This window comes from Thermobia domestica, chromosome 5, assembly GCF_964235325.1.
Source record: "Thermobia domestica chromosome 5, izTheDome1.hap1.1, whole genome shotgun sequence".
Classification (NCBI taxonomy): Eukaryota; Metazoa; Arthropoda; class Insecta; order Zygentoma; family Lepismatidae; genus Thermobia; species Thermobia domestica.
The window spans coordinates 124,145,910-124,169,776 of record NC_137458.1 but is presented as its reverse complement, the minus strand read 5'-3'; the positions used below and the strand labels follow the sequence as shown (position 1 = coordinate 124,169,776).

Below are 23,867 nucleotides of genomic sequence, written 5' to 3'. Positions count from 1 at the left end.
TTTTTTTTTTTTTTTGGGGGGGGGGAACGTGGGATGAGAAATCGTATATGCAGGTGCCCAGGTGCCCTCATAGACATTGAATATGAATTTCCCTTGGTTTCCACGAAGAACTGCATCATCGAAATTTTAGCTCTGGTCTTATTCTCTCGTAGATACCTGTATAAACAAGATGAAACATGACTTTCCCAGGTCTTGAGTGAATAGTTTGTTTTTTGGATTCCATTGAGCATTATCTAATAACGGACGCTTCTCATAGCATTTCATAATGTTTTGACAACGTAGGATGAAAATTTGTATACCTAAGTCTCCCAGGGGGTTTGTGTTGCACGTAAAAGGTGTTATATGAAGAATCACATTAACGAAAACATGATGCCTATATGGAAGCCGTGATGAGATACTGTTTTGAAACACATTCCCGTGGCACGAAGAACTGCAGCATCAACACCATCGAAATTTAGCATTGATCGTATTTCCATAGAGACGCCTGTATAAACAAGATAAAACATGACTTTTCCCAAGTCTTGATGTGAAAGGTGTTATGTGAATAACTACATCAACGAAAACTATACTATACGATGATGTCTGTAATGAAGCCGTGATGAGATTTTTTCTAAATACATTCCCATAGAAAACGATGACTAGTAATCAAAATCACTTATGCAGAGAACCCCAAGATCAAATTATGCCAACGAGTTTGATGCCTGTGTTGAAGCCATGATGAGATATTTTTTCGAAACATATTCCCATAGGAAACGATGCTATGATTAGTATTCAATGTCACTTTTGTAGATAGGCCAAGTATGAAATTACGTTAATCGAGCTTAGAAAAGATGTGTTAATGGTTGTAGGCCTATGTATAATCGAACTCCCTAATGCTGAACAAAGTGGTATTAAAACGTAAAAAAAAAAAAAAAAAAAAAAAAAAAAAAAAAAGTTTGCTTTAAATGGGAATCGAGCTTAGGACTGTATGACACCCGCGCTAACCAACTAGAGCATCCAATTTTCAGCGGTAATCGATTAGCCTTGGGTCCCATGTACCATAGTATATGATATTCATCGTTCGAAGCTCATTTCGAAGCACTATAATGCTTTCAAGTGTTCAATGGTCTCTCTTTCTCTTTCATCGAGAATCGAACCCGGACCCCCATGTAAGTAAAGATGTGTTAATGGGTATGTGTATAATCGAACTCTCTAATGCTGAACAAGGTGATATTAAACCGTAAATCACAAAAATAAAAAATACAGCATTATATTATTACTATTTTGAGGACTGAAGGTCAAGCAGACAACTAACCTTGATTGTACCTTCGTTAACTTATGACTTAGATTCTGTGCACAAAATCCATTTTGGTGGGAGCTGATACTTCACGATCTAGAGTTTAATTAAGTTTCTCTGTGGTATCTGTGGTGAGATATAATCGTGGGACGTTCTTCTTCAAGTTAATTTGAAATATATACGTTTTCGACTGACTTTCACCTCAGGGGAACCGAACTCATGATCTTAGGGTCGATACACCCACGGAAGCTCATGTTCGTTAGATTTAATTTTAGTGTCCCTTTCAGTACCGATGTTATACTTTGTGAAAATTAAAGTTGGCAGGAGAGAAACTTGTACATTTGATTTCGTTTGTCTCGGACTATGTGAACTCTCAAGTGGAAATTACATGTATAAAAAAAATCTCTTGGACGGAACACAAACTTATTTAAGCAAGGATCAAATGAAAGTCTCAACCGTGGGCTGAAATGTATGTCAACTTTGATTTCGTTATGAGATGTGCTGAAGCAGCTGAAGAAGAACCGTTGTGAGACTGAGAAAGTTAAGTTATCGCAAACATACAGATTTGGCTTACGTACAGTGAAAGCATAATCGGAGACAATTTTTTAGAAAGCTAATTCTTCAGAATGACAATGAATTATAGTTTAATAACGCTGCATCAGCTGTGGGACTGTATGAAGATGCGAAACGTCGGAGGATTCGAATCACTATGAAAGCTCATGTAGTTAGTGAGAAACCTCTTCATAAGACGTTCTCATTATCTTCGATTTATGTTATGTATTATTCTTCGATTTCGTTTACCTTGAAGTTATATGTATATTTATGCGATAACAATCAAAGAGATGTAATGGTAGACAATTTACTTCACATTTCATTGTAGTGTGAAAAAAAAAGATACGCATATAATGCAAGATTAGTTAGAGGTTTGTATGTTAATTCCTTGTATCACATTGCATGAATAGAGTGTGCGTGTGTGTGTGTGTGTGTGTTAAAGAAGAAGAATGCAATGTCATAACATTTCCGGCTGCGACCGAGTAATAAACATATCTCGTTTCTGAGAACTGCCCTTATTATAATCTGAACTGTGATACATTCATTCACTCACAAAGAGGTATGACGGCATTACGAAAAATGTAAATACGTTCATGAATCACTGTGCCCATTGTTCTGGTGCAAGAGTGGGCCATTATTCAATCATTCATTTGCCTTAATCATCCGTCTCCCTTAGCATAATGGGCATAATCGTGGGACGTTAAAGTGAAATATTTTCTTTTCAGTACCGGGACTATTTGAGGCATGAACCAACAGTTTAAACTGGAATACAAACAAGTGAAGTGTGTTTAAATTTCAATGTAGCTTTGGTATAAATTCCCGAGACTAACTGTAACCCTCATTAAATTGTGAATCCGAAAGGCACTCTTTGTTAGATCCTATAGTTTTATCTCGCTTTTTACTTTCGGGCATCTTAAAATAATAAATAATCGGGAAGCAAATGTCGCATCTTTCTCTCTCTTTTCATCCTGGCACGAAACAAGTCCACGGTGGATCAATGGAAGAGCGTTCAATTTTCGTGCATGGAGTCCTCGGTTCAATCCCAGCTCACGACAAGTAAACTTTCTGGTGAATAAACATCGTGTATGTGGGTGTTTTCGTCGTTCCAATTTTCTTTTCATTATTTTCATTCATTCTTTCTATACTGGCGGAGACAATGGAATGCTTGTGCTGGTTGGCTTTCACATGCAAGTATGATGTGAATAAACATGGACAATGTATCAGTGACCTGCACAGAATACAAAGAGCCTGCCAGATGAAAGATGAAGAATGTGTTCTTGAAGGTATGGAGAGTGCATGTGAACATTATAGCCAGTTAAAAGTAAATATTCAAGCTTTTGTAGTTGATGGAGAGCAGAAAAGTCATACTTTTTTCTTCTGGAGTCAGTTTGTCCATGTATTATTTCTCATTATCCGTGACCTGCTACGTGCCCATCATGAAGCGAAATGGGAGATATTTGTGAGTGCTATTTCCCGATCAGTTCCTCTTTTCTTTGCTTTTGATAAAACAAATTATTCTCGTTGGGCTTCTGTATTCCTTGAAGACAGTCTAGGCTTACTATCTATACTTCTTAATGTGTACCTCTCTTTTAAAGCTGGCTACATTATAGTAAAAAATACCACTCGAAAATTTAGTTGTGTGCCGATGGATGAAAGATTAGAGTAGAACTACAACAAGACAGCAAAGAACACTGGTGGTATCATCCGCAGGAAGGAAGCTGTGGCCCAGTATGATCTCTTCAAACACGAAAAAAGTCTTATAGGACAGGTTTTACGTACTTTCTATGACATGAATGAAGAAGATGAGTATTCCCTCCACCACAAATTTTCTTCTCCCACACTATTCGGTATGAAGACTGTGTCAGACGTGTTGTTGATTTCATCCTAGCAAGAAAAAATCCTTTCAAAGTTTATTCTGGTGATCATACCACGACATTATATAATATTGCCACAAACAAAGTGATGAACTCTAATGAGCAAACTTCCCTGCTGAACTGCATAAAACACTGTAAACGACTTCACGAAGACTTTATCCAAGAACGCTTTGCTAACAAAAGCAAAAAGTTGATGGATCCAATTAAGCGAAGTGTTCTACGCAAACCTGTAGTCCGAGCTGAACGACTGGATATTCAAGAGGAAAGTTCAAAGGCATTGCAAGACATTGATTTTGCAAGAGCAAGAGGCTACAGTGTTGAGACGTTACTGAAGTATAACATCACATCCACATCATTCCTTGTGACAAAAGGAATGTTCCTAAGTAAAGCAGTAAAATCAGACCTCATGTATGAACTAGAGAAGCATCTCACCTCCTTCGCAGATGCCACACGGTAACAGTTTATAGTGTTATTATGGACTTTATGGTGCAAACAAGAAAGATTCTAATTAAACGATTGAAGCTGAAGACATTTGGTGAGTTTGCTGATTACTTGGTGCCAATATTGTATCAAGTGAACCGTTTGGATGTTGTTTTTTATATTTATGCGAAAACAAGAATCGCTCAGAACGAACGTGAAGAAGTAAAACAAGTTCGGTACAGTATGATATTCCGTCACCACTCATACCACTTCCGGTTCAGATGGAATGTTACTGAGCCTCTTCTGACAATAAAGTGAAATTCCCAGAGTTTTTTCATATCATGGATATTGGAGAAAGAGGACATCTCTACAAACCAAGACCTCTACCTTGGTGGTGCACATGCTAGTGTCAGATTCAAGTGTCTAGTGATCCGCAACAAATCTGTGTCAGATGGAAAAATCTTCATTCCGAACATGAAGAAGCAGACGACCGAATGTTGCTTTACATCAACCATGTTGTAGAATCAGGAATAACACCAGATGTAGGTGTCGTGTACAGATACAGATGTGTTGGTACATGTTTTGTACCACTACAAAAATACATGGGAATCTCAGCAGCTTCAGGAATTGTGGATGCTGTCTGGTGTTGGTAGAACATTTTGGGCAATTAAAATTCATAAAATTATCAAAACAAATTAAAGAAACTTCAATCCTTGTTTTGCCTGCAGTCCACATTAACTGATTGTGATTCAATTAGCAAAGTTGGAAGCAAAGCAACAGCAATGAAGATTGTCTATTTGTCTGGAACTTCACGCCTTGAGAACTTTGGAACAAGAGCGATAAACGAAAGTGATGTGCGCGATGAAGAGAAATTCCTCTTGCAATGTTTGGGGTCAAACATGTATTCATATGGTGAATTGCGATTCACAAAGTTTTATCAGAAACAGCGGAAAGGAAATTTCAGAAACCTTGTTCTTCCCTCAAGTACGATGGCGCTTCATATAAAGCGGTCATATTTTCAGCGCTACCGGTGGATGAACGCTCTTAGACGTGTCGAACAGTCAGACCCTATCGATTCTGGTTGTCTGTGATGGTGAATACTATATTCCAGATATATCCTCTACATCTCTAGTACCTAGTGATTTCATTAAACCTTGTAAACGAGAAAGTGTGCAAGAAAAGGTGCCTGTACCAGGCAAGCCTCCTTCAAATGTTGTACTTATTGTAAATGTTCCGGTTCCAGAGACTGCGTCAATCCACATTAATGAACCAGTTGTTTCTCCTTGTATCTCACGATTACTAATCACTATGTACAATTAACACTACATATTTTTTCCAAATTAAAGTACTCTCTACTTGAAGGGACTTTTTACTTGTTAGATGTCTTGGGAAACCCGATAAATTATATCCTGGTCACCCACGCATATAAGTAACACATTCATGAATTATTTTTTTCTCTGTTTGTACATCAACTATCTTCCTCAAACTTTCTAGAAGTGTTGCGGATATATGTTACTTTCCGGCAAAATTTATGTTGTTTTTTGCTCTCACGGTTGCCAGCGTATAAGCGATCAAATTAGATAAAAGCGAATTTTTTGTGTAAATTTCCGGGAATTCCCCACCGTAATGCCTCCCTCCTGCGACACACACGCATATCATATACACCGTTTTAAAGCATGGATATTTGCAATTCGAACGAGGTATAACTCGTTTCTGTATTATAATTACAACCTATGCTAGAACTGTTTAATTATAACCTAACAGTTTTCTCAAAACGTCATTATCCATGTTCAAAATCCAATATGGCGGACAGAACGAGCACTCACCACACCATGTGACCAACTTTTTTTAAATGTCCCAACCATCCATCAATCGAATCTGAAGTCAAATCGAGGGGACCTTTCAGGCACACGAGGCATGAGCTAGCCCCTACACTAATATACGAAATATTTAAGTTTTACGTCCCATTGTTATGTATCGGCTAGACTAAAGGAGACGGTGATGATGAGAAATGGAAGAAATGGTGGAATGAAGAAAATGGAAGGAAACGGAAGAATCCCGAGAATACCTACGCACACGGTGTTTGTCCACTACAAAGCACTTGGTGCTGGCTGGGATCGACCCAGGGACCCCATGCATCAGAGGTGAACGCTCTACCACTGAGCCACCACGGCCCCGTGTGATGGTTTATCTTTACTATTTAAGTATAAGCATTCAGAAGTTTTTCGAACGTAAAATAAAAAGCATATTTCGGTCAAAAATATGGTCATTCTCTAAATATTGCAGGTATGCGAAACGAAGGCAGAAGATAAAATAGAAATCAGAATGGCTGGCCTCGCGCAAATATAATACCTCTCGTTATTGAGGCGAGGCGAGGTTTAACAGTTCATTTATATCAAATTCTCCATGGAATAGCTTAAAATAAAGACTTGCCTACTGTTGTCAATCGATGTATCTATTCGACTTTGCTTATTTTGTTCGGATGGTTGGAGTTCAGTATACCTTTTCAGCACCAAGGCTATAGACTTAGTTTTAGGTAGAATCTGAACTACTAATGGGTTCAAATTTCACAGCTGACATGTCAGGAATTAATCCTAGAACCCCATACAGCAAAGACGCGCGCCCAAGTTACTATACCAATGGGAAGACTTGACTGAGATTATATTTATTTAATAACGTCTAACGATTATATGCCGAGAACGAGTGAGCCCTCTACACAATATTTAGACGTATTACGTATCCCTTCCTCTATAACACAAAATTCAAACAATTTGTATATGTACAGAAGGTCGGTCCACATTTATGGAAACGAAGTGGAACGTCCGCCAGGAGCGCTAGAATCGCACAGACAGTAAGCACACCAGAGCAATCAGAAACTAGTTGTGTGAAGAATTCAGTAGCATGAAGTGAAGTGCTCCGTGTGTAAAATGCTTCCAAAAGTGACCCCATTCTGGGAGGGGTACATCACCCGCTCTTTCCGACATCCGATACAGCTATAGTGCAATTGTGAAAAAGTGTTCGTCCAAGAGTTTCATCATTTCCAACAAGGGTATTGCCAATGTATACACGTGCAACAAAAATTCACTGCCAAAGGAAGCGGGTGTACGCACAGTGGCACGAAAACAACACCTCCGCCCCAAACGTACAATGGATGTGATTCGACAAGTGCAGACGTTAGTGACCCAGGAGAATCCGCCGCAACAAAGAGACATTGCCAGGAGTGTTAGAAGATCCAAATCAACTGTGCAGATTATAATCAGTCAGGCTTTACGCCTGCAAATGACGCATAAGCAACGTGTTCACACCCTCACACCCAAACACATCTGAGAACGCTGGGTCCATTGCAAACGGCTCTATGAACACACACATACAACACATTATGTCCTCATCTTTCATACATACTAAGTTACGTACACATGAAAATACAAAAAGAAAAAAGAAAAAGAAAATGAACGGCAAAAGTGGATTTTCAAATTGTGGTAGCACAAAAGGGACAAATGATATCCAAGTCAAATTTCATACACTGCATAAGTAAACCATAATGTAATATGACAAATTTCAACGTGTTATTGCAAGGCATTTGTGTAAAACGAAAGTTGACAGAGATGTATTTGGTGAAGTGACCATTGCTGCAGAACACAATTTCCAAAAAATATATGTTAAAATCTTCTGCCTCTTCTTACCCCTACCCCTCCCTTCCCTTCCATTGTTTAATCACTAAGTAGCAACATACAAGTGGATTAACAAAACCTATCATTAATGTTTCATGCACCTTAACTGACAAAAACCAATCACTTGTGCTTAGAGCAGAAGTTTTCCCATGCTGTAGCTACTGTACTCCGTACATCGAGTAGCAAATTGTACTGTCTTCCTGACACAGTAGTAGGAACTGGAACTGTTATAAAACTATGTTCCAAGGGAATCCAACACATGTCTGTCAAACACGGTCAGTGAAATGATCTTGCTGGTCCTACTGATGTCAAGAAATACACTAATACACCACCTGCTTCGCAGCACTCTGCGACACATCCTAAGTACCATTTGCCATCATAAATAGCAACAACCTTGCTATTTATGATGGCAAGCTGAATCCAGGGTCAGACACACTGTGAAGACACATGTGCACGAACCTATAATCATAACTGGACAATCTGCTCTACTTCACATTATCGGAGTCCGCCGGAGAAAAATAATGATGGCTCCTTGTGTCTGCAATAGTTTTAACGTTTACCAGTCTGCTTTTCAGTAATTCTTCAACAGATTTCACCTCATCTTTTGAAACATAAAATGATGGTATGCCGGAGATATTTTTCTGTACCCAGGTGAATAACTGAAGAGGTATTAGAATGTGGCCTTCTGTAGGGTACTGCAGCCTACTCGTGATGCCTTGCGCTTAATGATAGCACTAATACCGTCACAAACATTTTCACCATGACTTGTTGAAAATAAAAAAAAAAAAAAAATCCATTCTGCTTGAATCTTAAAACCATGGTAATGCATGCATAAATTTTTGAAATTTTTGTACTGGCTACCTGTCCCATCATTGAAGTATTTTGCACAATGTGTGTTCTGCAAGTTTTGCCTTACCCGTACACTTTTCGCACCTGTGCATCATGCACTAGTAGGAAGGAACTGATGTCACACACTAGCACTTTCATTGTATCTTTGTAATCCAGACCAGAATCCTTTATAGTAGAAAACATCAACTTATGGGTCTCACATACACACACATTGTGTATGCCCTTGCACTTACAGGCACAAGCCATTTTGGTTGAAGAATGAAAAACGAGGATAAACCCACTTTGGCATTAGGATACTTTTCCTTGAATTCTACACATAATGCAGAAATGTTACATAGCAAGAGTCTTTTTTGCATGTGCACACGTACATTCCCACTTTTACCGTAAGATATTCTTTCTTACCAGACATTAATCTGCTGTAGTCATCATTTTCGTAAAACTCCGGCACTACCACCTTTATTTCTGAACTCAATTGTTTAACTTGCGCCTTTCGTGGTTCTGGAAGCACTCCTTGAGTGCTTTAATTTTCCTGGCTTGCTTTATCATATATGTACGCTCAAAAGACCAACTGGAACGGATAAGAATAGCTATTTTTCTGGCATGTGGATAGGACACATGTTTCTTTCAAATCATGTACAATTTTGTCCAAATCAGGACATTTCTTGCACGATTTCTGTTCCTTTGAAGCAGATAGTCCTTCCTCTTCCACCATTAGTGTCTCTGCCATTTTGTGTTTCAATTCCATTTCAGCTTCTTGTAGTTTTCTTCTATCATAACTGGGTCTCTGTCTCTTCATGGAAGATAAACCAAAAGCAGTCACCGAAGAATTTAATTGCTCAGCCGCTTTCATTGAAGGTGGCTAATACTCTTTGTTACTATCATGTACATCATCAGAATACTCTTCACTTTTTATACTACGGCCGCTGTATCTCTGGCTCTGACAACTATGCGAAAAAGAAAGCGAGGGTTGATACTACATTGACATCCCCCCATAAGGACCAATGAGTGGCCGAGCTGTCACCGCTCTGACATGGAAACAAGTCGTTGTTGCCGCTTCGTGTTCTCCCTTTTGTTTGTGCATAGTTGAGTGAAAAGAGCTTTGAGATTGTGTTTGGTTATTGCGACTTTGTGTTTTTTCTTTTCTTTTTGTGTGTTTGGGTGTGTTGTTAAGAATATTGTAATTACGTAATGACAATGGCTAGTTCTTCAGCTAAAAAAAAAAAAAAAAAAAAAAAAAAAAAAAAAAAAAAAAAAAGTGTATAAAGGACAAAGCCGAGAATTGATATATAGACTTCGTGAATATTTCGAGAAAGAGCGCGATAATGGTGGCCCTCTTCTCCCTGTGACGAGGGTGGTGCACAGAGTGGCTGACGCCTTTCGTGTGGGAAAGTCTACTGTTAAGAACATAACAAAAGAAAAATGTCCCGAAGAACTGAATTCTCCCTCGGCAGTTTTGGTTACTCCAGGCAAAAAAAGAAATCGGCCCAATGTTAAAACGTCTCTAGATCGTTTCCAGAATGACGTAAAAAGGCAACACATTTATCAATATTATATAAGGAAAGAATTCCCGACTCGCGGTAAGCTTCTGAAGTCCTTGAAAGAAGCAGGGCTTTTCGAGGGAGGGAAAACAAGCTTGAGTGTTGTGTTAAGGCAAATTGGTTTTAGGTGGAAGAAATTCTCTGGAAGAAAAGTTCTTATGGAAAGAAGCGATATTATTGCGGCTCGATGCAAATTTCTGAGAGTGATGATGAAAATGAACCCGGAAACCTTAGTATGGTTGGACGAAACATGGGTGAACGCAGGACACACGAGAAGCAGTGCGTGGACAGACGATCCATCCGAAGGGACAATGAAGACACCTATTGGCAAGGGAAGTCGACTTATTTTGCTTCATGCCGGGACTGTGCGCGGATTTGTACCTGAGGCAATGTTGCTTTTTAAATCAAAGAGCACTCGTGATTATCACGAGGAAATGAATTCCACAACTTTCAAAGACTGGTTTGTTAATAGTCTACTTCCAAATATTAACGAGAATTCCGTAATCGTGCTTGATAACGCAGCTTACCATTCCGTTCAAACGAATCAACATCCAAATACGAACAGCAAAAAGGAGGACATGATAAGGTGGCTTGAAAAAAATAATGTTCCTGGAGTATCACCAGATATGAAAAAAGCCGAATTAATAGCATTATTAAAAATCTATAAGCCAAGACAGCCATCATATGAAATCGATGGAATTGCTGAGGCTCACGGGCATACAGTTATTCGACTTCCACCATATCATTGCCATTTTAACCCAATTGAGTTAATTTGGGCTCAAGTAAAAGGTTATGTGGCTCAACATAATAAAACATTTCGTGTAAATGACGTTAAAAATTTAGTAATAGAGGCGATCGAGAAAGTGTCCCCGAATAATTGACAAACGCCGTTGAACATACGTGGAAAATTATGCAGCAAGCTTAGGAAGCTGAAGGTGTCTTCGAACAAACTGTAGAAGATTTAATCATAACATTGGGTGATGGTGACGATAAAGAAGATATTTCGGCAGTGAAAGTTAAATTTCGGAAAAATAATAATTGTAGTTCATAATTAGCCTCGATTTTTCTGTTATTAAAATGAAGATAACAAATTTTCCACCGAATTGTAATAATAATAATATCTTAATCTGAGATTTACGTCATTTCAAGAAAAGTTATGGCTCTCAATGACCTCTGGTGGTACTTTTTGGAATGATAAATTTGTTCAAGTGCAGCGCTACCTGAGATCGTCAGATCACACGCTGCTATCAAATAGGAAGGAAAACGATTATCTTTGGTGTCAAAATTCAATATGTTTCAATCTAATCGGCTTCTAAATTAAATTAAGTGTTGGTAGTGTATTTGATAAATTGTGAATATATGAGTTTACTGCTGTGAAAGTTTTGGTTTATAATTGGAATACCTACTGTAAGTAAATTATTTTCTAGAATTTCTCTTGGCAAGTTAGTACGCCATTTAACATTGTGGTTGTTTCTATGCTGTTATCGCTGGTCGATATTTGAATAATGAGTTTTATAGTTGAGTTCTAACTGCAATTTTGTGATATATTTTTTTTTTTTTTTTTTTTTTTTTTTTTTGTATTCTCAAAATTTGGCACTTAATTATATTGTTCGAGTTTACAGATACAAAGTTGATAATATCCGATTTAACTCTATTATTTGACTACTGTAGAGCTTAGATTACCTGGCGTGCTATGAGACTTTTTTTTTCTGGTAGATATTGGATTTAATAAGTTCCCACTTTTGTTCAGTTACTTGAACTATACCAACATAACCTTAATTTATTTATTAGTGGGGGAATTCAATTCTCCTTCCTTCCAGCGTGCACGTTTAAGTTGTCTTTGCGGAGGCAGGTGCGCGTGTAACGTGTTAATATCCTTCCAAAATAATTGTAGTATTAATATATATATATATTTTAGAAACAGGATATACGTTACAAATCTAAATAGCAGCCTGTGATCTCAGTTGGTGAGTGGGAATGTGAAATATGTTACTAATTTTTGTTATGTGATAGCTAGAGCCGGATTATTTTGTAAAAGGGTTAGCTAAAAAGTAAGTAATAAAAATTGTATTGAACGTCAGCGAGTGGTTCGTAAGATGGCGACCGGACCTGTTAATCATAACCTACGTCTTGAACTTGATAATTTCGAAAATGGTGATACTGGAGTTTTAGTAATCAATCAAACTCAAGTGACAAATCCTAGTGTGGAAAATCACACTAGTGATCTTGGCATTTTGAGTGACGCTGGAAAGAAAAATACGGTAGAAAATGATTCATTTGTTATTGCAAGTAGCAATAAAAATCAGCGTGATAACATTTGTATTAAGGCTTCGCCTAGTCGCCCGAGGGTGGCAGGTGGCCAAGAGCAAACAGCAGTCGGTGGTCAAGGTCGTTCACCTTCAACAGCTGGTGGTAGCTAATCAGCACAAATCCAAGCAATTCGTTCGCACTTGGCTGGAACTCAGATATTTCCTTCAGAATCGGTTGTAAATAATTTTACATGCAATACTAATGCTTCTGTTTTGAGAACAGATTTAAGTAAACTTGTAACTCATTCAGCACAAAAATCTTTAAACGATTTTGCTCGTAATATACCCTTTTGTGATGGAAGCAAAGATATAGAACTTTTTCAGTTTTTGCTTTCTGTTTATAAAATTTATAAACTGAGGTTGTTTCCCTTAGAATGTATTATGATGATGGCTATTGGAAAAACTACTGGGTTATTAAATACAGAATTACTTAAGTTGCTGGGCAATGTTAATGACTGGTTGGAGGTATGTTGTGCCTTACGAACTTCTCTGTTGACACCATTAGGGTTACGAGAAATAAATAGATTGTTTGTTGAACGTATTCAGAGCAAGAATGAAAATATATTAGAATATATCAGTAATATTTATGATGCTTATGTGGTGTTTCAAGGCACCCTAAATGAAGAGGGTATTAAAGTAAATGTTTTACAGGGTATGAAACCAGATATTAGATACGCAATCTTTAAGTATAATATTCCATCGACTTATCAAGAACTTTATGAGGAAGTTGTTAAATATGTGAATTATGAAAGATCAAAATTAGTCTATGATGAAATGTGCGGGTCAAATTTTTCTATTGAGTGTAAAAAGATAATAAAATGCTATTTTTGTGGCGAGGATCATAGTCATAAATTGTATGTATAAAAAGCAACAACAAAAACAGGCAGCTTTGATGAATAGAACGTAAACCGAAGACATTAGGAAACCTATAGCTACGTTTATCGATGCGTATTTTTTGGGACGAAAGTTGGAAGGAGCCCTAGATACTTGCAGCACAGTGAATCTTTGTGATATAGAATCTTTTAAAGAATGGGACCAAAACACTAACTGGAGAGTGCAATATACTAAAGATACTTTTCGTGGAGCGGGGATTGGAAAGGAAGTGCTTTATTTAGATCAGTGTGTTGTTCTACCGATAAAAATTGGAGGTTTAACTTATAAACTTAAATTATTTTTGCATAAAAACTTGTCACCTAAGTTTATTATAGGAATAGACGGAATTAGTTTTCTTAAAGGAGCAATAGACATTAACAAGAAACAATTTATAATAGATGGTGGAAAAGTTAAGGTTCCTGTAAGGTTAAATAATACCCCTACTCCTATGAAAAATGATTCTGCCGCAGAAACTAATCATTCCAGGTCCCATAAGGTTCCTACTTCTAAATGGTTTGTGGAACATCAGGCGTATCGCGATGGTGTGCAAGCAGAAACAGGTTCAAACAGCAGAGCTACATCCAGGGCGGTGGTACATAATTTTCAACAGTCTGGTATACAGGGGGATGGATCCAATGTACGAGAGGATACGAGAACTCCTAATAGGCAGGCTACCAAGGTTTTGGTCGATCCGAAGTTGGTGAATGAAGATTCTGATTTACCAAGGTATGTAAATGAATTGGCTGCTAATTATTCAGACGTTTTCAGTGATCGTATTGGAACTGTTAAAAACTTTGAGTATGAATTAAAAGTGACTGATGAAACCCCTATTCGAAATAAAGCATATCCGATTTCACGTAGTGAACAGAAGGAGATGGATAAAATTATTGATGATTGGTTAGAACAGAACATTATTGAAAAAAGTAATAGTTGTTGGGCTTTTCCTGCATTTTTGGTTAAAAATAAGAGTGGCGGAAGAAGATTAGTAGTGAATTACAAAGGTTTGAATGATAGACTGTCGGTTAATTCTCAATATACTCCGCTTATTGAGGATGTTATTGCACAATTATCTCAAGGGCGTATCTTTAGTGTGATCGATCTACGTGAAGCTTATCTACAACTGAAGATATCTGAGAATTCGCGCCAGTATACTGCGTTTTTGACGCACAGAGGCCTTTTTCAATTTCGTTATTTACCTTTTGGATTGTCAGTGGGGTCTTACTTGTTGTCAAAACTTATGACAGACTTGTTATATCCCTTAAAAGAGGAAGGATTGGAGTGGTTTTTTGATGACGTCGTTCTGGTTTCTAAAGATATTGTTTCCCATAAGAAATTGTTGACAAAAGTGTTGAATATTTTTCGTGAAAATGGTATTACGCTGTCACTTGATAAGAGTGTTATGTTTCAAACCAGGATTTCTTATTTAGGTCATATTATTGAATATAATAAATTTGAAATGGATCCTGCTCGCCTAGATATTATACGAAACTTACCAGCACCAAAAAATCGTCGGGGGGTGTTGCGCTTATGTTCATTCTTGCAATATTACTCAAGGTTCGTGCCTGGTTTTCATGAAATAATGCATCCTATAAATGAATTGAGATCTCCTAAGGTGGCATTTCATTGGGGACCCGCCAAGAAAAAAAGCCTTAGATGATATCAAGGCAATGTTCGAATCCCACATTGTGCTTAAATTACCCGATTTAAACCAAAAGTTTATAGTGTGTTGCGATTCATCATTAAAAAGTCTTGGAGGGGTGATCCAACAGTATGATGCAGAAGGCTACTTGAGACCTGTAGCGTATTTTAGTCGAAAATTACGTCCTTATGATTATAGTAAGCCCATTTATTTGCTTGAATTGATGTCAGTAGTGGAGACTCTAGAACGATTTAAAATCTATTTACATAATAAATTTGAATTATTGGTAGATAACCAAAGTTTGTCTTATGCCCTCAAGAATATTAAACGTGTTAAAAAATATGGTAGCTTATTGCATAGGTTGTTTGCCTTTCATTTTGATGTTAAGCACATATCGTCAAATTTAAATGTAAGATCTGATTTTATTTCTAGAGTATATAACACCAATGATTTCGAACTGATTGAGAATGTACAATCTAGTGATGAGGAAATGCAAAACCTATGTATGGTAAATATGTGGGATATGCCCTATACATCTTTATCTATTAAGGAACATCAGTATAAAGATCCTTATTTGTCAGAAATAATTAAAAAATTGGAAAGCAAACAACAGGTAGAAGATTATAAATTGGTAAACGGAATACTTTGTAAGAAAACAAAAGCATATAAGAATCCCTATAAGGTTTGTGTTCCCAAAAATTTATGGAGAGTATTGTTGGAATTCTATCATGGACAAATTTTGCCCGGTGGCCATGGAGGGGTGAGCCGTACGATTGGGAAATTAGCCTCGCGCTATACATGGCCTGGTATCTTGAAAGATATTAAGGAATATGTAACCACTTGTAAAGATTGTCAATTGGCAAAAGCCGAAAATAAGAAAAAGATGGGGTTGCTAGTATCAGAATATGAAAAGACTGTAAACGGTCTTTGGTATGGAGATGTAATTGGGCCAATAACAAGATCAAAATCAGGACGTTATTGTTTAATCATAGTAGATGGTTGTTCACGTTTTGTTTATCTGGAACCTATTAAAGTTTTGTCCAGCCAAAGTATTATAAATAAGATGTATAAGTTAATGTGTAGGCATGGATTTATTCATGCTTTCGCCCATGATTGTCACTCCATTTTTGTATCTAAATTGTTCACGGACTTTTTATATAGTCAAGGGATCACAGATATCAGGATTTCCCCTTACGCAGCCTTTTCGAATTTGAGTGAAAGATACATACGTTCTGTGAAAAATGGGTTAAAGATATTTTTCCATGATAAACAACAACAGTGGGTTAAGGGCATACACGAAATTGAATTTTCACTCAATAATTCGATCTACACAGAACTAAAGTGTAGTCCAGTGGATATAGTATACGGGTATAATGTTTGTGACCCTCTTGACACTAAGTGGAATGTGGATAAAATATTTGTGGATAAGAATAAAGGCGAAATTTGGGCATCGGCGATGCGTAATATGGAGTTAGCGTGGAAGAGAAGGAGGGCGTTATATGATAAAAAGAGAATTCCCGTTGATTATAAGGTAGGGGATAAATTATTAATAAAATCGCAAGCTAAATCATCGTTGGTGGACAAGTTTAACAAGAGCTTATCTTATCGTTGGGAGGACCCGTACACATTGGTCAAATTCCTGGGTCAGAACAGTGTTCAAATTAGATCTGATGCTAACCCTAATGATGTTCGTAGGTCACATGTAGCCCTAACTAAAAAGTATCAAGAGAGAAGAGATGTAACTGCAACATAAAAAAAAAAAAAAAAAAAAAAAAATCCGGCTAATTTCATTAGATTATCTTGAGTTAGAGAGTGTTACCACTTACCAGAGTTTTAGTTTGGTTATGTATTTGTTTGTGTATTATTTGTTTTGATCAAATAGTAATTGTTATTTCTATTGCAGGCCTGCAATGCCGTGTTTTGTATATTGTCGCGACTACCATTGATGTATGTATGTGTCCATGAGTAAGTTTTGTTTCGGATATTGTCAATTATTGCAGAATTTGTCAGCTGTATGTAAGTAGTATGTTTTTTATTGTATATTGCCTAAATGGATGTTCTGGAGAGCCAATATTTGTTAAAAAAAAATCTGCATTTAAGAGTCAGCTAAAATTGTTAATTTGAGTATTGATAATTAGTTTGATAATGCTTATAAGATTTGAAATTAATCTATATATATATCAGACAAGATTGAAAAATAATTTAGGGTGTATTATTATAATTTATTAATGAGTTAATTGCCATAATTATTAACGGGTGATGGATTAGAAGTAGAGATCCATGAGTGAATGAATTTTGTATGGCGATGGATGATTCTGGTTATTTTTTGTATTTGATTTTGTTTAGTTCGTTTAATTCTTTTTTCTTTCTTTTTTCTTTTTGGGGAGGTTAGGTATGATTCGAATTAACTAACCGAGATATTATTAGTAGTTACCTTATGGCAGTTGCTTATTAAATGGATTATAATTTAGGAACATTTATATTAAAAAGGTTAACTTTTTAATTAGGGAGGGCCGGATGTGTGTAATATGTCATTAATAGTCATACCCCTTTGCCTATGTTTAGCAGAAGGGGTCCAGATCTTTTCTCTAAAAAAATGTTACAATTTTGGTAGTTTCTGTTCACATTCGGTTAGTTTAGAGTAGGGTTGGTTAGTTTAAGTTAGGTTAGGCTAGTTTAGGTTACGTTAGTTTATGTTATATTAGTGTAGGAGTCCCGCATAATTTTCCAAAAAATGACAGAATTTCGGTTATTTCTACTAATATTAAGTTAGTTTAGGTTAGTTCAGGTTAGCTTACGTTAGTTTATGTTAGGTTAGGTTAGATTTGGTTACGTTATGTTACGTCTAAGTACTTGCATCACTCATTTCTCCTGTAAATTTTGTGTTTTTTACGTGCTTCTGGACCCCTTGTACTAAACATACCCCATATTTTCTCGTATTAAACATAACTCTCCTGCCGAATTTACATTCCTAAACATCAAATTATCATTTCTTACCTCATTTCTCCTGTAAATTTTCCTGATTTTTATAAAAAGCGGAGGGGTAACTCTAAACTTAACCCGGTATATCAGCTCGTACGTATATCAATGATCTGTACGTGATGACGTGGGGATGCACCAGGAAAATAAATGAAGTCTTAGGAAATCACTGAAGCAAGAAAAGCGAAGCAATATTTCGTTTTGAGTTTGGCAGATTATCCTAAATGTACACTGAAAAAGAATGTATTTCAGTAGTTATGGTCAGCTTTATTTCGAAATAGTAAACAAGACCAGTCCTGTTTTGTTCAATGTTTCTACATTATGGCATTTACATACTATTTTGTTAATGGCCATTTAATATCAAAACTTAACTTACGGTGCATTTTCTTCGGATATATTAATTATTCCAAAATATATCCTTCACTCGCACTGACCGCCTAAAAATATGACAAGTTGAGTTTCTTCTTTTTTCTTCTTTACCAATGGTGCCACTTACATAATCTAAAATTTCCCTCAATGAATCATCACACTGGCTAATAAATTTTTCATAATTTTCGATCACATGGAAAACAAGTAACTAATTTGGGATGGTTATTTCAGATATGAAAACACTCAGTACGTAAGGTTTTTATGTTATGATAATCTATATATATTACATTGCCATATAATTTATGTGTAGATTTGACTTATTACAAAAACAATTGACTAGGCCTAATGATTTTCATTGCTTTTTTTGACCATTAGATTATCTAAAAATATACAAACACCATTCAACACTAACACAAAGTGTTAAGTACAATTATAATTTTATAGGTTTACATATAAAATAATAAGTTTACATACAATAGACGAAGTTTATGTATAATATAGTTGGAACCAACGATGCTATTTTTTTACTACCGGTTATATATGGCTCATCTTAGTGAATAACCGGTCAAGTCGGGAATTGTTAATTTTACAGGAGAGAAGTTTGAAAGTTCTACTGGTTCCTGTGAGTATGAATATAGCCAAATCAACTCAATTTTTTGACGAAATAGTTATGTTATTAGGATGTTTTATGTTGCAAAATCTCATCCAGAATATGCAACAATGAAGTGTGATTTTGCACTGTTTTATTCAGTTGCCTGCTTATGCACTGCGAAATTGACCTACTTATCTGGTTATGCACGTGTATACTATATAGTAAAAACCTGTGAAATATTAAAAATGTGAATAGTAAATGTTACCAAAACAGTTTTATAACATATTTCGTACTGAATAGTTACTCCTAAAATTGACAGTTCTTTCAATACTGCTCACTAAGTTTAAAACAGTGGAAGTTATCTGAATAATAATTCCTTTGAATCATGAACTGTTGAGACACAATACTTAAACCTGTTTTTTAACTTCCCAGTTTCATGTAAAAAAAAAAAAAATACAATGTAATGGTTAAACACTGTTCACACAATGGAATTCAAAAAGAAAACATTCTAGTAATGAATACAGTAAGTTCAAGGGTCCGGATCAAATTCTTCTAAGCCTGGATCGATTTCGGATATCTCATCAGATGTTCGTAAATTTCTTTAAGTCATGGAACACAGGATCTATCAATGGAAGCAAATCCAGAAGGCCCTTCTTCTTTTCCTTACTGATGTTTACGGGGTCAACATGGATCAAGGACAATGATGGCATTTCTGAATCCTTTTGCCGTCGTCTCAAATTCAGCATCGGGAACGGATCTTCGTCTTTTAATGAGTGCTTGTATTTAAACTGGAAGGAATGCTTCTCATACTGAAGCCACTGCACAGGGTGCCAGAGAAAATTTTCCCTGTTTTCATTTAGCTTTCGCAATACGAAGGGACCGTCACCTTTACACAAACTGCTAAAATAAAGAAAAAAGTTCTCTTTTCTCATGGAAATCACATTGAAAGGTAACTTCCTGTTACTTGTGCGTACAAGCTGCATCCAGTTATGAGGATGATGGATCTTCATGCCAGATCGTTTCTTTTCCCTTTCTATTATTGAGTGATCGGTATCACATTCCATATGGGTATGGTCACTTACTAGAAACTTGTGGTTTATTACTTGCAACTCTGTTTTCTTGTGAAGGGCATACATAAACATTAATGCTACATGACTATTCTTATTTTGCCTTCCACAAGTATCAGAATAGAAAGTCACTTCTTGAACATGAGATGATAGGTTCAGTATGTGTTGGTAAAGACATGATGCTATTTGGTTACCTCCTCTTCTAGACACAGATTCATCCCACATGTAACACGTAGCTTCATCTGAAGCGAGATTGTGAATTGTTAGATTAAAGGTCCACAGTAATCGTTTGTAAAATGACACAGATGATGTTAAATAAGGAATAGGGAGGCATTGCTGGAGGCCAAAAGCAAAAGTCATCTTTGTGTTATCTTCTTCAGAGATTTCCTTGTCCCTCCGCTTAGCGCTGTACGCTTCTTCGGCGAGTGTGTGATGTTCGGTACGTACACTAATAACCTCTTCCAAGTTACCTTCTTCGGACGCTCTAATTTTAGCTTCCAATAAATCACATTTGTGGCAAATATCTTTTTTGGTTTTTTGAATGCAAGATTCAACTCATGAAAGTACTTAGAATATAGGGAGAGTGAAATAAGGTTGTTTCTTCCTTCTGTATAGAATCGGTACATCTTAAGAACATCTTTTGCGACAATAGTGACTTTCGTAACTTGGAAAAGACAATATGTAATTCTTCGCATCTTGGACTTTCTCTTCTGGTACTGTTTTTGATGATTTTTTTCCTCTCAAGTTTTCAGGAACCACTCCAGCGTGTGACTGCTTTTTCTTTTGAAGAACGCACTCAAGAATGATTTAGTTTCTACAAGAGTTTTTAGAAGGCATGCATTACAAATGGGATATCTGTCACTTTTCACAATTAGACTATACGTACAGTGACACTCACGTGTTTTCTTTTTTCCTACCGGACATTTTTTCTGTTTTCTTTTCTTTGATAGTGATTAAAGAACTCACGTATTTAGCACGATTATCACGAGAACCTAGTTTCCAGTACTCATTGAAACACATTTGACAATCACTATCTGTGAATCTACTAGCACACTTCATTCTACACTCAGTAAGTTTACTCATCTTTCTTCCCCTTTTCTGTGATATATGCATGTCCTTCATTCCTTAGTCTTTTGCTTCTTTCTCTCTCTTTTCTACTACGTGGCTTTATTTCCCTTTGGATCACTTTCTCAGGTAACGGATTCAAAGTTTCACTATTTTTTTGCACGCACTGCGGTAGATTTATGGAAATCACTCCACACTCTAACTTCCAGTTTGTGTGCAGACTGTATCAACTACAGAATTCGAAGAAGCGAAATTCTCCAAATTAAATTCTTTGGGAGCACCTACATCTTTTGGTTTTTCCTTCTTACGACCAACTTGTTTTCTGGACGTTATCTCTTGTTCGTCGCTACTTGCCGAATAGCTGACATGAAAATCTGGATCTCTTGTCCTGTCATCAGAGTCTAAGTCACAATTCGATCAAGAGTCATCACAAACAGTTTCTGTATGGGTGGATATCAGTTTCCTAGTCTTCCTCAGGCTTCTAGAATCTGAAAACAAAGAAAAATATGTTGTATTAATCAAAAGAAAATCAGCATTTATAACAGTAACAAATATTAAGGTTCTTTGAACAGTTGACTTCGCAATAACCCTGTGATAGTCTCATTCGGATTAGTTAGTACTCATTTTAGTGCAGCTTTGTTATATTATTATTATTATTAACTTTTACATTCATTAATCCATTACTGAAAAAAGCTTTATTTCAATAATAGAATTGGCTAGTATTGAAGCATTGCGTTCCCACGCAAAACATTGGTTTCGTATTCGAGAGATCTTGAGTTCGATCCCCACCACTGAAAATCCTGAAAAGAATTTTCGGAAATTTCCTGTTTTACCAAACAAATCTCAAGATGGTACCACAGCCGACTCTTAATCCTTCAATCATATTACTTATTAACCGGAAGATGTGAATGATAATTACATACTTCTCTTTTTCCTAAGACTTTACAGTTTCATATGTAACATGAGTAATTTAAAGAAATATGCTTACCTTCATATTGTAAGTTATATTCACCAGAATCGAACGTGTTTTCTTTTTCAAAATAAGCTCTTTTTGCAAGCCGTAGTGCTTCCTGTGCTCGAGACATCTTGGAGTACGAAACTTCACACTCTGCCCAATACGCTGGAATGAATGTTTTTGCTTGCATTTCTACAAGCAAGACATCAACAATCTGATCGGCGTCCTTGATAGCTGCAATAATATTTCCAGCATATCGGCTTTCGGTTCTTTAGAAAGTAAACAAAGGCATCAAAGGGAAGCGAAATGTGACACACAAAGTCTCCCCTTTTAGTTAACATAAAAGGTTAAATCTACATGAGAACAACGCAATATGTATTATACGAATTTATTATAACATGTCATCTCGATTTAACCGCTTATTCACGCTCAGTGCAAAGTTCATTACAACGGATACAAACAGGTAAAATGACTTACCTTGTTATTCACGAAACAAATATTTCCATTAATAAGGAGTTAACTCGAGTTACCCTGTCAATTTTGAAGTAACTGGTTATACACATGCTGTAACTTCGTCAATTTTAGGAATTCGACTTAACCGTTTCTAAACTATGGAGAACTCGCCAATAGAAGCTTATATCTTTAAAATCTCAATTTTGAAAAAAAGTCGACTTATCCGGTTATTCACTAAGAGGAGCCATATATCGGACGTACGAGAAATACATACGCTGTCGAAAGCTTCATTCTTCAGGAACACATTAATACCAAAATTATCTTCCTAGCTTAATTAGGGGGTGAGCTATTGAGGATTAAATGAAGTCATATTAAGAGACGACCAGAATGTGACTATTTCAGAGCATCAGACAGCTCAATGGCTGTAACTTTGTAACGATGCATTTTCTAACTTCTTTGCTTGTCTACCCATAAGAAATCCACTCCTTAAATTTTGCCGTACCGTTGTGTTACACCTTGTATATATATATATATATCACGGTTGTAAATGAACGCGCTCACTTGAGGTAGCTGACTAGAGCGCGTTCCTCTTTCTTGAGTTTTATCATGCGCTAACTCGTTTTCAAAATGTGAGTTTCGTTAACTCGAAATATAGGTGAGTTTGAGAGTAAAACACGCTCAGCACCGAATATTGCTATTTTCCCAAATTAATGTAAACGTCCATTTGTACATCCGCTGTTGTCCGATCTCTGGTAAGAGTCTTTAAATACTAATTTGTCATTAAACAAATTCATTCGTCATATTCTTTTAAATATAAAAATCGTCTGGATAGTTTAAAATATCATTTATTATTTTTTTTTCAATTCTCCATGTAGTTAAACAATATAAGAAGTAGGACAACATGTTTGACATTTTTCCTTTTCTTTTGTTTCCAATCTAAATTGAACTTTTAGCTTCTTCTGGATTATATTATTATTATTATTATTATTATTATTATTATTATTATTATTATTATTATTATTATTATTATTATTATTATTATTATTGTTGTCAAAATAATTCATTAGTCAGATTTTCGTTTCTTTTTTAGGGACCATAAAAGAGAAAGACCAACTTATTTTATTGTTTAGTGCTTCAGCACCAAATTTGAAACGTAAGCTCTTTTCATAAGATTGTCCAGAAGAGTCTTTATCATTTTCTCCCCATCCCAAAATACTGGTAATTTACTGAATGATTTAAATTTTAAAAAATGGGATTTAAAAACGGCTATAACGATTTTGTTGATATTTCACACATCAATATATAATTAACAACCCTATACTGTGGTATGAGTCATTTTTCAAGGACGATTCAAGAAGTAATAGTTACTTTTGGCGGTGATTTATT

At 36.2% G+C, this 23,867-nt stretch overlaps 2 protein-coding genes across 6 annotated transcripts in view; one reads left to right on the top strand and one right to left on the bottom strand.

Annotated features, from left to right (window-relative positions):
• LOC145686102 (endoribonuclease Dicer-like) overlaps nucleotides 1-18,502 on the bottom strand; it is a 323,942-nt gene extending 305,440 nt beyond the window's left edge. For 2 of the 5 annotated variants that reach the window (XM_081759045.1, XM_081759050.1), the window contains exon 1: nucleotides 18,357-18,501. Coding sequence is in view for 1 of the 5 variants with exons in the window: in XM_081759050.1 (XP_081615176.1) it covers nucleotides 18,357-18,363 (7 nt within the window). In the remaining 4 variants the exon portion in view is untranslated. Of the gene's footprint in view, nucleotides 1-17,998; nucleotides 18,283-18,356 lie in introns of those variants that run through there. The other 3 variants (XM_081759049.1, XM_081759051.1, XM_081759048.1) reach the window with 3 other exon arrangements.
• Nucleotides 10,033-23,867, top strand: part of LOC145686103 (putative RNA/DNA demethylase ALKBH6) — a 61,577-nt gene continuing 47,742 nt past the window's right edge. The window contains exons 1-2 of the transcript XR_014131516.1: nucleotides 10,033-14,088; nucleotides 16,905-16,966. The gene's annotated coding sequence lies outside the window, so the exon portion shown is untranslated. The remainder of the gene's footprint in view (nucleotides 14,089-16,904; nucleotides 16,967-23,867) is intronic.